Below are 13,686 nucleotides of genomic sequence, written 5' to 3'. Positions count from 1 at the left end.
TCCTGCCCAGACAGGGCCAACTCGGCCAGGCCTCCAGGCTCCCTTCCACATCTGCCCACCCCCACCCCCCTCACCCTGGCTTCCACCAAACCCACCCTCCCTCCCTCGAGCCGCATGGCATCACATGTGTTTGGGGTTCAATGCTTACTCCGGCCTTTCCCTAATCAGGTTCGATGGGCTGGTTATAATTTGTCCTAATGCACTCTGAAAATCTGTATATTTTTACAATAAAGATGTTCACCTCTGCACGCCCAAAGCCATTATCTACCTCCCGAGGGAAACACTGGCCAAGGAGGACCTTCGCAGCCTCTTGTGCCCCCTGCGTCTCCCTGCTGCACTCCTGGAAACCAAGAACCTGGGCTGCCTCCCCTCCCACTTCCCAGCTTCCCTCCGTCTGGACCGCCCTTGGCCAGACTGCTTCTGCTCACACAGTACCAATTTAAATGCATCAGCAGTGCGTTTACCCACAGCTGACCACGTAAGTGGCATTTTCTACTGTCACGAAGCCACATCCCACTTTTAAGCTTGCCTACGCACGAGGATGATGATTAAGGAAGAAGGGCTGATCCCATTTTCTTATTCATCCCCCAAAAAACCAGACTGCAAAGTAGAATGACTGTCAGCCTCCTCTGGGGAGACGCCCTTACCTGCTGGCTTCAAGGAAAAGCTCCCTGGCAACCAGATTCCCATTAACACATAATGCAGAGCCTCACGCAAAACAGACTTTACTGAGAGAAGGATGCTGGTGGGAGGAGACCTGCAGTCAGGAATCCGGATTCTGTGCCCAGCTCCGTCGCCAACACTGTCCATCCTCCCAGAGCCTCCGGAGTTTCTGTAACTTGAGACTCTGTGCTTGAGTGGGGAAGGGTCCCTTCCAGCTCTGACTGAGAAAGATGGTCGCCAGGAAGGACAGAGCAAGAGCCATTTACAAAGGAGTCTACACAGCGAGAGCCCAAAGTTTAGCTCAGAAGAGCAGATCCAACTCCCAGCCCGCTGGCGGGCTGGCAGGTCACAAGGAGCCCCAACCATGTGTCAAGGTGAGGACAGGGCAGTGGAGACACCTGGGGGAGCAGGTGGAGGGAAGGTGCAGGCTCTCAACCTCCGGGAGCCTGCACGGGTCTCGGGAAGTGGCTCTGGAAGCGTGGTCTGTACCCAACAGACAGGTCTCCAGGAGCCACCTGGGGACAGACCATCCAAGGCTGGAGGGGAGAAGGCCACTGCGGGGCAGCAGAAGGCAGAGGCAGGAGGACCCTTCGAGGGGCACGACAGGCCAGGAAATAGGATCAACTTCCTTAACTATGATGTTTCACTGCATACTGGAAACCAACACACTTACTTGCCTATTTAAAACAACTCCAGTGGTCATTTTGTGATGTATGAAAATATCACTGTGTTGTGCACAGGGAACTAACATAGTGTTGTAGGTCACACACACACACACACACACACACACACACACACACACCCCAATAACAACAGGGAACTAACATAGTGTTGTAGGTCTCACACACACACACACACACACACACACACACACACACCAGTAACAACAGGGAACTAACATAGTGTTGTAGGTCACACACACACACACACACACACACACACACACACACACACACCAATAACAACTCCACCAGTTCTCAGCAAAATAGTTCTGGCCTTCCACCCCCTTGCAGAAATTTCCAGATTTAAGACACTGGATTAGGCCGTCATTGTCTTTCAAGGGCTCGCCTCCCTGCACTGACAAATGGACACTTGACTACATACAGGTCACATATTTCAAGACATATTTCCCAGCTATTGCTATTTTTAAAACACAACTAAAGCCAGACCAAACCACAGCAAAGAAAATCCTAAGGATCTGTTTACTGGAAATATCTACAAAGGTTTGCAATGTCGGCAGCGAAGTGCAAACAGAGCTGGCTCTGGTGAGAACTTCAGTTATGAAATAAAAAAAAGAAAATCCTAAGCAGTTCTTCACACCAGTTTTCCAGAAAACCCCACCAAAGGTGTATTGCCCCTTCAACTTCTGACTTTACCAGGCTGTCAGGAAGCAAACCACCTGCTCTTTTCTAGATGGATCCGGAGAAAGGTCTGGTCTTAAAGAGCCTCCCCTCTCCACACTCCCCTCTCCCACCGCCATCCCCACTCCCACCCACCACCTCAGTGACGGGCTGCTGAGCCAGGATCACTCACCCTGAAGACAGACAGAAAGGACCAGCCTTCGAAGAGAGTTAGGATTCACCTCTGAGCACGTCGCTGCCAGGTGGAGGACTCCGGGCTCCCAGACACCCAGCTGTGACACCTCCCGCTGCGAAGGTACCAACCTCCCCCCACTCCCCGCCCCTCCCAGCCCCCTGAACAACCAGCTGAGAACCAGAAAGAAAAGCCTGCTTTGCCCAGGGCCGAGGAGAGACACAAGGGGGCCGCTTGGGCGGGAATTCCTCCCGGGAAAACACGCAGGGTCCATGTCACTACCCAGAGGGCCAGATCTGGGGATTTTGAGCCTTCCTCCAGGGATGAGGGGCTGTGGGCTGGGGAAGACCACCCGACCCAGTCCCGGGTGGGGCTCGGACAGACCCTCCACTCAGCCACTAGCGGGCGCCTCTCCTTTTTCAATGCTTTTAATGCTTTTCAGATGGTGAGAGGCTGTGCTGGTGGCCGAGAGCACCCCACACCCCTTCCTTCAGGAGACACTTGAAAGGGACCACGCTCCCCCCTTGAAGCCCCATCTCAAGCGGTAGAATGTCCTCTCCAGTTTGGTCCTGCCTCCGGCCCCAGAGTCTCCCCCAAGCCCTGGGGAAGGGGCGCCTCTGGCCTCTCCTAGGAGCTGACGATGTGGCCGGACCAGGTCTCGTGCTTGGTGCCCGGCGCCAGGTGGGTGATGACCACCTCCACGGCCTGCAGCTTCTCGTTCTTGGGCGGAATGGAGCACATCTTATAGGTGACCTCATCGCCTTCCACGGGGACGTACTCCCCCTCCACGCTGTGGGGTGGGGAGAGAGCACTCAGAGAAGCCAGGACACCAGCCCTCGCAGAGGAACTGCCGCCCTGCCCTGCCACCAGGGGGCACCACCATGGCCCTCTGGTCGTGGCTAAGGAGCCCCACACCCAATCAGCTCCTTCCCTGGGACCTCGGTTGCTGAGACAGAGATGGAGCCCCACCCCCTGGGGATGCTCACATGGCATGTTAAAGGAGGGCACGGAGGGCCTGATGGAGGGAACAGCAGGGAAAGGCAGTCTGAGCCCGAGTTGGGGGATGGCCCGGGGGGAAGGTTTCCTGAGCAGCACCCCGACCCCCTGACCCATCCAGGAGTCCCAGAAACCAGGCTACACCTCTGCTGTTCAACTCCTCAGAACCCCAGTGAGCTTTCCAGAAAGTCCGTTTCCCTTACTTTCTATGGGACATGAGTCACCATCTCACCCGTGATAGGGAGGTGCCCAGCTTGATGTCCCCTTGATGAGACCCCAGGAGGAAAATCCCTTCAGATCCTGAGCACCAAGACCAGCCAGCTCCCCCGGAACTGGTTTGCCTTGACTGAAGAATAACATCGCAGATGGTGCTGCCCTCTTTGATTTGGCCACCAGGAAGCTCAGGAATAAACATGTAGCCCACTTCTAGCAGTGGAACTAGGCATCACAGTATCCCCATCTTTCTTATCTGCCCCCCAACCCTTTCCTTTCTAATTTTTTTGGTGTACTGTGTGTATCCTCGTCAACCACTACAAATCCTTTCTGGAAAGAGACAATGTGGAGATACATGTCTACATCCACGCATGATTCATACATACGTGAAAGGCATTGCTCTAGCGTCATCCTCGTGTCTACGCTGTACGGGGGGGTCTACTGAAGACCTGGCGTGTAAGAATGTTGGGGGAGGGTCAGAAGGGATAACTCTCCCATCCCAGCAGACATGTGCAACAGGATCCTAATTCCAAAAACATGGTTTCTATGTAGACAAGGTCTGCTGTGTGGGGTAAGGACTTTGCCTGCCACAATCGGAAAGACTGGGGAGCTGCCGCTGAGGTCAAGGGTTGGGGTGCGGGTCGGGGTGCCAATCGGATCCCCACAGATCTGCAGGCTGCTTAGAAGATCAGAAGTGAAGCACAGGCTGCTGGATGCCTTCCAGCCCCAAGACCAAGGACGTGTGGGCTCCACCCTGGGTCCCCCCCACTGCCCGCCCCAGGGTTTCCAGACACTCAGGAAGGAAGGACGTCAGTGAACAAGTGGCAGGAGAAAGGGTCCAGCCCCAAACTTCCTTCCTGGAACAGAGCGCAGGCAGCCCCCCGCCTCACCAAGTGCTTCCCCCGAGGAAGTGCAGGAGCCCAGCCGCCAGGTGAAACACAGCTCCCCAGACTCACAGGGACGCCCCTCCCCACCCACCAGACCCACACGGGCACTCAGACCCACCCCAAGCAGATCTCAACTCACACATGCGCACACGCAGTCGCCTGCAGCCTGACACACTGCCACCACCACCACGGGCTCGCGACCCCACCGCTGAACACGGTCACACACAGATCACAAGCAGAGTCACACACACCTGGCTGCACAACCATCATCATAGCCGGCGCCCAGGAGAGTCACACGCTCTCCCTGCCTCCTCGGGGCCACGGCAGCACCCACCCCAGACACAGCCCACCCAGACTGGCTGCTGACTTACTCGGAGATGTGCAGGAAGATGTCAGGGCCGCCGTCGGCCGGGGTAATGAAGCCGTGGCCCTTGGACCGACAGAAGCATTTGCAGACTCCTTTGTAGACAGGGCCCTGTGAAGCCCGCACCGTCCTGCCAGAGAGAGGAGAAAGCGTGAGCGGCCCCCGCCAGCCCTCCAGAACAGCCCCCGGCTTCCCGGGCACACCCAGCTCATCCCAGTGCCCACCCACGCTGTGCCCCAGGGAGTCCTGGCCAGGGCCACCACGTACAGCTGTGCAGGCTGTGCACTGCACGACTCTGGGAGCCATTCACAGAGACCCTGGTGACAAGGACTCTCTGAATGACGCTGGCAGAGTTTTCTCAGGCCTCAGTTTCCCCCTCTGACTAAAAGCTCTCTGCGCATCCCTCCCTCCGAAGGCTATTAGCAGCAGCAGCTAGCAGCAGCCTCCACTCGTTGGCCTGAGCTCTGCATCTCCCAGGCACCGTGTGGGTCCCCTGTGGCACCGTGGCCACCCTGCTACTGTCCCCCTTTTGCAGCCATGAAGTCAAGGGCTCACGGGGGAAGAGGCCTGTGTGTCGTTAAAGCCTGATGATTTAAGACCCCAGCGGTTTCCCACCCCTGGCCATCGCCAATCCTTGCCCCCAGCTCGTGACAGCCTCAAGTGGGCCTGGAGCAGCGCCGTACAGTTTACGAGGCGCCTGCCCAGTTTCTCACCATCAGCCCTTTCCCAACCCCGAGTCTCCCATCTGACAGGGACATGAGGCTCTCTGGTCCCCGCAGGCGACCTATCTCAGGAAGCCTGACACTCACGCTGAGAAGGTCCTTGTCCGGCGAGTGGGCAGTGGGCTCGGGACCACGTTGCCCCGAAGCGGGGATGGTGAGCGGTCTCGGGCCTGTTGGGTATCCAGCAGCCCGGCCGAGGACTGGTGGGTGGGGTGCTGTGATGGGGGAGGAGGCTCAGATGACATGGCCGACCTGGAGAGGGACAGGGGCTCTCAGGGGCTCACGCCTTGCAAGGAGGGGCCTCCCCGGATGCCTCCCCACCCCAGCGTCTGCCATCTGAGACTCATTCTTCTGGCTGTGGAATGCAGGCTCGAGGCTCACTCAGCGTGGAGGTCACCTGCTCCAGAAACACGCCCGGCTCACTCCAGCCGGGGCAGGCGCCTGGTCTGGGCTCCTGCAGCTGCCGTGGGCCTCCCGCTATCATTGCTCTGTACGGAAATGCCAGGTCGCATCACTGACAAGGACACCATTGGCCCCCTCTATGTTCCCAGTGCCCAGCACAGACCCTTGCACACGCCAGGCCAGGCGTGGTAAATCCTTGTGGAAGGAAGGAAAGGAGGGAGGGCGGGAGCAGGGAGGCAGGCAGGCAGGGCGGGCGAGGATGTTTCAATGCCAACCACCTAGATGAGGACTCCAGCCACTCATCAGACATTTCCTGGCCCCGGCTAAGTGCCGGACACTGTGGGGAAGGCAGAGGCAAAAAAGGGACCAACACTCAAGTGTTCCTCCAGGAAACTCCGGGACACAAACCAAAGAAGGCTCAGACCCTAAGTCAGGCCTGCATCCAGGAGAGGGAAGCCCGGCAGGTAAGTGTGTGGGACCCTGAGGGGCAGGGGCATTTCAAAGGCAGCATCTCCACCTGGACCCTTACTCAGATCCAGGCCTTAAAGTTAATTTCCACACAGCCTGAGTCTCCAATTGCTGCTAAGAAATCGAATTCCCTCCGTGACCCCTAACATGCATCAGAGGCTGGGGGCAGACCCAGCTGGAGGGGCTGGAGGGAGCGGACTCCATAGTCCCTGCCTCGCTCTGGCAACTGTGTCAAGAGCAGCACGTGGCCGCTGTACCCAACACACTGGCAGCCTTGCCTCAAGGCCACGAGGAAAAAGCAAAGCCCAGGAGCCAAAGGACCTTGGCTGAGTCCTTTCCCCTCTCTGGGATCAATTTTCCCATCTGCACAGTGGGGCAGCTGGGTGGGCATCACTCAGCACCTGCTCAGGAAGGGGGATGGGGACTCAAGGTGGAGCAGGGCGGGGCCCTGTGGCCCCAGGACAGTGGAGGAGGCCGACTCGGACATCACCCCCGTTCACAGGGCAGCCCTGCTGGGTTCTGTGTGGTTCACATGGGGTTTTCAAATTTAAAATATGAGCTATCTTTTAAACATCCCAGGAGTTTGCTCCAAAATCTAGGTTTCCAACTAGTTTGAAAAAACTAGCAGCTTTGACAGCCTGGAGCCTCCAGTCCACCAGCCCTGCCCCATGCGTGCCTGGTCTATAGCAATTACGCAGCCCCAGGGCACCAGTTTTCAACCTGCATCCTCCAGGGAAAGGGCCGCCTCCTTCCCCGAAAGGACGAAACCTCTTCCTCCATTGTCCCCACAGTCCCCCACAGACCCCCCCACTCCCCTTTCAGGACTCGCTCCCTCTGGCTGGGAAGGGAGAGGGCCGCCTGGCTTCCCGGGGGAAGTGATATAGCTACCTCCTGACCCTTCTCTCAGCCGCAGCCGCAGCCAGCCCAGAAAGGCCCCGGCTCCTTGGCCCGGGGGTCAGAGCTCCAGCATGACCCACCAGTACAGGTCATAGAGTCCTAGAATGTTCAATGCCTGGGGTTCTGGGAAGGGGGCCAGCCCAGAGAAGGGAAAGCCCCACGCAGGACAGCAGGTGGGACCACTGCGTCCTGGTGACACCAGGGTGAGGCGGGGAAGTGCCCTCCCCCGCATCCACAATCTCCCTCTTTCCCCTGATGTCAGGCACATCTGACTTCAAATCCCACCCTGCCGGCTGTGTGATCTTGGGCAAGTTACTTAACCTCTCTGGACCTTGGTTTCTGCATGAGGAAAATGGGGATTTTAATAGTTCTGACTTCACACCATTGTCATGAAGTTGAAATGAAACAATACATGTTAGGCACTCTGCATACCCTCCACCCAGAACAAGTGAGCATTAAGTGGCAGCTACGATTGTTGTTATAACTGTCATCATAAAGTCATTCAACAAATATGTGCCCGGTGTCAGGCCCTGTTCATGGCACTAGAGACACGGCTGAATTTGGAGCCAGAGAAGAAACAGGTCAATAAATATATAAACAAAATCATTACAGGTGGTTCCCTGGTGGCCTAGTGGTTAGGATTCCAGGCTTTCATTGCCATGGTCCAGGTTCAATCCCTGGTAGGGGAACTGAGATCCCACAAGCTGCGTGGTGTGGCCAAAAAATAAATAACCATTACAGACTGCTGAAAGGGCTGATAAGAAATACATAGAGGGGCATAAAAAGTAGCAGGGTTGGGGTGCCACTCTAATGAGGGTGCAGGCTGGGTCCCGGACAGTAAGAAAGAGTGGACCATTTACAAAACAGAGGGAGGCCCTTCCAGGTGTGGGAAACAGCCTGTGCAAAGGCTCTGAGGTTGGCAAGGGCAGGTGTGACTGGAGGCCAGCAAGGAGACTGGGGGCGGGGGGGTGGCCGGGGCACTGGGGAAGGAGGGGTGAGAGGTGAGAGGCAGGTTGGGTTGGAGGGCAACACCATCATCCCCATGTGTCTTCATTCTTCACATCCATGTCTGTCTGACTGTCCCCATGTCCCCTGCCAGGGCTACCTCCCCCTAGGTTAATGAAGCAGGCCCAAACTGGGGCCCCCCTTCTCTCTCCACCCCAGCCCCCTTGACTCCCCTAGTATACCCAGTCCAGCAGAGATGCTAATGGAAGCCCACCCTCTTGAGCGGAGAGCAACCTGAAGGCAGCATGGAGTCCCTCCACATCCTGGGGCCCGGCACTGGGGCTGGGACAGAGCAGGGTCTTAACCAGCATTAGGACCCGAAGCCCCCGCTGGAGTTCATGTGTACTTGTGTGCTCGGTGCCTTGCACAGTCGAGCAGCAGCAGGGGGCTCCACGCATGAGTACCTGGCAGTGGGAGAAACTGAGGCATGGGGGGCACTAGAGCCTCTCGGAGTGGGAACGGGAAGGTAAGTGCCGGCCTGGGAGACTCAGGATCCTTAACCACCACCCTGCCCACCTCCCCTGGGCCATCAGAGCTGAAAGCAGCTGGGGCAGCTGGAGCAGGCCTGGACAAGAGCCAGCCTGCCCCCAGGGGCCTGCGTGGGGAGGGGGAGCGGCATGGGGGAGGGGGCAGGGAGAAGGAGTGCATGGCCTCTGTGTGGGGAGGCCTGGGTTAAAGTCCAGCTGTAAGGAAAACAGCTGGGGGAGGGGGGAGCCAGTAGCCCAGGAGCCAGCTCTGGGGCCCACTGCTGCCCTCCAACACACAGATGGGGGGTGTGCGGCAGTCACCCCCCCACCCTCATCCCCACCCACCGGTGCTTCCAACCAGCAACTGCTCTCCCAGCAACACCAGGGGAGCCTTGGAACTGACCCTGGAGGAGGCAGGGCCCACCCGCTGCCACTAGCCCCCCTCCTGGACGCCCTCAACTCCCTACAGCTCCAGGGCATTTGCAAACAGGCAACTGAGGCTGTCTGCTAGGAGGCTCTAGGCCAGACCTGGGACGGGCCTCAGGGCTGCAGCAAACTCAGACGGAATGTCACGCCCAAGGCATGCCACGGCTGCTGAGCTGTGTGCACACACCTGTGTGTGTGCATGTGTGTAAATGCGTATGGCTGTGTGTGCACAGGACTGTAATGGGCGTATTTGGCTCTGCTCACATGTGTGGTGTATGTGCGCACGTGTGTGTCTGAAGCCAGGCGCACACGTGGATGCACACCTGTCACTGCCTGTGTGTGCACATCAGTGGACGGGGCGAGGCCACCCCACCCCCGGCACCAGCAGGGCCTTTACCCTGGGAAAGGGCAGGAAGGGGGCCTCAGACCAAAATAGCCTGGGAATTTTCCACAGGCCCTGCATGTCCTCCTGGAAGGTTTAGAGAGTTCAGCTGGGCACCAGGCTCTGGTCTTCCTGACCCCTCTTCCACCCACCCACATATCAAGGGACTGGAGACCCAATCCTGCAGAGCTCCTGCTAACCCCCTCCCCTCCTCTCAGCCTCAAACCCCACCAGTCCCACCAATCGTATCAAGGACAAGTCTGTCTTGAGCCAAGTAGCCAGTTGCTGACTCCAGGGAGGGGATCCTTGGCAGTGCTATCCATCATTTACACTTTAGTGAGAAGGAGTTTGCAGTTCATTCCACAAGGCTGCATTGTTGGTAGCTTTCAGACGCTTGAGGGCAGGGAGATGGAGGGGAAGAGCTGAGTTCAAGCTGGGAGCTTCATTCTCAGCATGGTTCTCAGCAAAGCCAGATCTCTCCAAGCCTACTCTGAAAAATGGGGTGTCGAGCCTTCCATGGGTTTCTGGATGGGGGAGGCCAGGGCTGGGCACCATGTTCAGACACCTCCCAGGTGTCTGGCAGGTGGGGATGACTACTAGCCCGCGTGAAGGGAACAGGACTGGACACTGGAGAAAGTCGGTGCTAAAATGGAGATGCTGAAGATGGGGGCGGAGTCCCAGATTCTGCATTTCTAAGGAGTTCCCCCCAGCAAGGTAGATGCTGGTCAACCGACACAGAGTAGAACACACACAAGAGTAGTGCGGGTTACCGGGTTATCGGCCTTGCCCACCTCTCAACCAGCATAAGAAGGTGGAAGGGAAATTTTTGGGGGGGGGCTCTAGATGAGTCACAAAGTCACCTTAGTACACCCAGGTTCCTCGTCTGTAAGCTGAGGCAGCAGAGACGCCTCCCTTCCCTTCTCAGCCTCCAGCCCAGCTAAGCCCCAGCCCCGCAGAACCAAGGGCACGTGGGCCGAGGGGCTGGGTGAGCCAGCGGAGGCTGGACAGTGGGGTCCCAGGAAGCAGGAGAGGCCCATGAGGAGCCCGAGGCGGGCTTGGGCCACATTCCCCTCCATTGTTCGGGGGAGAGTGGGGCTCAGGCGGGGGAGGCGGGGAATAGAGCGAGGATAGAGGGGAGGGGGAAAGGGGGAAAGGAAGGGGGCGGGGACTCAAGGGGCGGGGATTCAGAGAGCGCCGAGGCCAAGGGGTGGGGCGGGGAGTCAGGGGGGAGGGAGCGGAGTTGGGGTAACTGGGGAATCAAGTGGAGGGGGCGCAAGGGCGGGGCGGCCTGGCTGGAGCCTGCAGCGCCAGCAGCAGGAAGAAATACGAACTCGGCGCGGAGGGTGCCGCCCGCGACGCCCGCGTCCGGGGAGGGGGAGCAAGCCCAGCCGGGAACTGCTCGGCCGCCCCAGAGTGCTGGGAAGAGGCCAGAAACCCGAGGGCCATTGACCGGGAAGAAGAGGCGCCCCTCCAGCACTGCCCCCCGTTAGCGCTCCCGAACACGCCCGCCCCGCCCAGGACCCTGCGCCCGCCGGCTCCCAGCCTGGGCAGCCCTCCTGGGAGGAGCCCAAGCCCTCGTTCGTAACTAGGGGCCTACTCCGCACCCCATCACCCCCACTTCCAGCCCTCCTGTATTCCATTCTTGCCTCCATTCTCCCAGGGCTTCGGTCAGACCTGAGTCTCAGGCCTACCTCTGCACTCCACTCCCTCTGTGACCCCTGGCAAGCGACCTCATCGCTCCCTGCCTCAGTTTGCCCATCTGTCAAATGGGACAGTCCTGGTGCAGCCTCCCAGCCCGGCGGACGTCGTGCGGAGGATGTTGTGCAGGGGGTACCAGATACAAAGGCTCGGAAACAATGGTGGAGCCGCTAACGATAGAACTGTCAGGCCTGGGGCCATCTAGAATAATCCCTCCCATTCCTGTCCCTGCCGATGGAACACAAACCAAATGCCCTGACTTTGCCACTCGGTGAGACAAAGACCCACCCTCGTCCCCGCCCAGGACCCAGAGCCCAGCGCTGGGCCTGGCTCAGCTCTTTGCGAGCATCTACTCCGGGCTGGGCTGGGCAGCGCTACAGGCCCCAGTTCCGGCTCTGCTGGGGCTCCTGCGCCAGCTGGGGGCGGGGGTGGGGGGGAGGGAGTGACAAACATGGCAGCTTTGAGAAGCGCGGTCATCAAGTCCGCCCGGGGAAGGCGAGCACAGAGGGGGCTTGGAGGAGGGCCCTGGCCCCGAGAAGGCAGCGGCTGCTTCGAGTCCTAAAGGCGGAGTGGGGAAGTTTTTCCTGGGACCTGCAGGGGCAAAGGCCCAGGGGGAGGGAGGACGGGCGAAAGAAAGAGGCTGGGAGGGTCTTGGGGGAAGATAATAGAAAGCTCTGTTGAAAAGTTTGAGACTTGACCGACAATGGGGGGCATCAGTGGACGATTTTAAGCCGGGGGTTGATCTGAACCTGTTTTTACAAGTCCTCCCTGGGTTCAGGGTGGCGAACGCATTGGAGGGGCAAGACTCCTCCAATGAGGGAGTGAAGAGACCAAGAAATATCCAAAAAGCCAGTAAAAAATGTTAACAGTAGCTAACGTTCCTCCCCGCACTGGGTCAGCCATGTCCTTGTATTCTCACTCACCCCGTTATGATAGGAAAAGTTACATCCCCAGTCTACGGATGGGGAGACGGAGGCTCAGAGAAGCCTCCTATTTTGCAGTGAGACACCCCCGCCTGTGGGAACGGAGATCGTGCCTGGAGGGGCTTATCTCCTGTCCCCCACCCCCAATACACACATCCACTCCAACCCCAGATAAGCTATGGGGACCAGGGGCTTCCTTGTTAGAAATCAATACAAAACAAAAAACCGTTGCATTTCCGGCCTGCAAACTTGGGCTGCCAGTGAGGCTGTCGGGAGGGAGCCTGTGGGCGCGGAAGAAGTTTCTCGGCAAGGCCTCTGGGGCCCCTCATCCAGACGCAAACACACCGGGCGAGCGCCAGGCAGCTCCTCCTCCCCAGACGCGGCCAATCGTCCGGCGCCAGGATACCCCCAGCCCACCTCCCCGCCAAGCCCGGCCGACGTCCCACCACTGAGCCCACAGCTGGCGCGGCCAGGCCTGGCTGGGGGCTGTCTCCACCTCCCCGAGCGGCGCCCCCCACCCCCGCCGCGCCTCGCCCCAGCGCACCGCGAGTCACCCCATCCTGCTCCAGCCCACAGGCGAAAGCAGGGGGAGGGTGGTAAGGGGTGGGGGCGGGCGGGGGCGGGACGAGGAGGAGGGGAGGTTTTTTTCCGCTAGAAGAAAACAGGTGGGCAGGCGGGAAATGCAACCCGACGTCCGCCTCACATCCCTCCAGCTGCTGCCACACCCACCATTCTCCAGAGGGGGATGAGTAACCCGCGCTCCCCAAATAGGCCAAGGCGGCCCGGGTATTTCCTAGGGGCCTAGAGAGACCCAGCCTGGGGCCCTCTGCCGGCGAGCTGGAAGACCCTGCAGAGGGGGCGGTGAATGGGGGCAGCGGCGGCAGAAGAGGCCGAGGTCCCATCCCGGAGGTTCCTGGGCCTCCCTCGGGGCGGGGGCACCACACCACACCCCTCCTGGGGTCCCCGGAGAAGCTCCCTACCTGACGATCCACTCCGCTCAGCCAGCTGCTCTGCTCGAACTGCGGGAACTGAGCTGGGGAGGGGGCGCGGTTCGCGGGGCGGGCTCGCCGCGTCCCCGCCCCTGACCCCGCCCCCAGGAGCTCTCAGCCAATGGGACTGCGGTCTGGAGCAGGGGCGGGGCGGGCGGGAGCACAGCCCCGGCGGGATCTTTGTGTCCTCGCGCGCGACTGGCGGGATCGCCGGGCGCATGGCCTTAGGGGGACCCCGGCTTCAGGCCTGTGCCATACCCCGGCCAGAAAACTCCCCTGAAAAGGGAGAGAATCTGGTCTTCGCGCCCGAACAGGTCCCTCCCCTAGCCAACGGCGTCGGGTCTGGCCCCCCACCTGACCTTAGCTCCAGAAACCGGACGGCCCAGGGGCACCTCCGTTTTAGCGCGAAGAAAGAGATCTAGGAATGACAAGAAGGAATGAAGAGAGCGGCCGAAGGGAGGAAAAGAAAACCAAAAAAATGCAAAGAAAGAAAGAACAAAAAAACGAGGGAAATCTGTTGATTTCGTTCTTTTTGTTTGTGTTTTGCTCTTAATTTCCACTCCCTCCTTGAGTCCTCTGTGTCTGCAGGGGTTTTTTTTAATTAATTTTTATTGGAGTATGGTTGCTTTACAATGTTGTGTTAGTTTCTAC

At 58.9% G+C, this 13,686-nt stretch overlaps 1 protein-coding gene across 1 annotated transcript; it reads right to left on the bottom strand.

Moving 5' to 3' along the window:
* Positions 1-2,673: 2,673 nt before the first annotated feature.
* On the bottom strand, positions 2,674-13,070 carry CARHSP1 (calcium regulated heat stable protein 1). Its single transcript, XM_082858265.1, has 4 exons — positions 13,027-13,070; positions 5,466-5,630; positions 4,664-4,786; positions 2,674-2,986 (listed from the first exon to the last, which is right to left on the bottom strand). Exons 2-4 carry the CDS (start codon positions 5,621-5,623, stop codon positions 2,824-2,826), a joined length of 444 nt encoding a protein of 147 aa, XP_082714391.1. The 5' UTR covers positions 5,624-5,630; positions 13,027-13,070; the 3' UTR covers positions 2,674-2,823.
* Between the last annotated feature and the right edge of the window lie 616 nt (positions 13,071-13,686).

The sequence above is a fragment of the Leucopleurus acutus genome (assembly GCF_964270905.1).
Source record: "Leucopleurus acutus genome assembly, chromosome: 16".
Classification (NCBI taxonomy): domain Eukaryota; kingdom Metazoa; phylum Chordata; class Mammalia; order Artiodactyla; family Delphinidae; genus Leucopleurus; species Leucopleurus acutus.
Note: the sequence above shows the minus strand (reverse complement) of the source record. Positions and strands in the feature narration are given on the sequence as shown.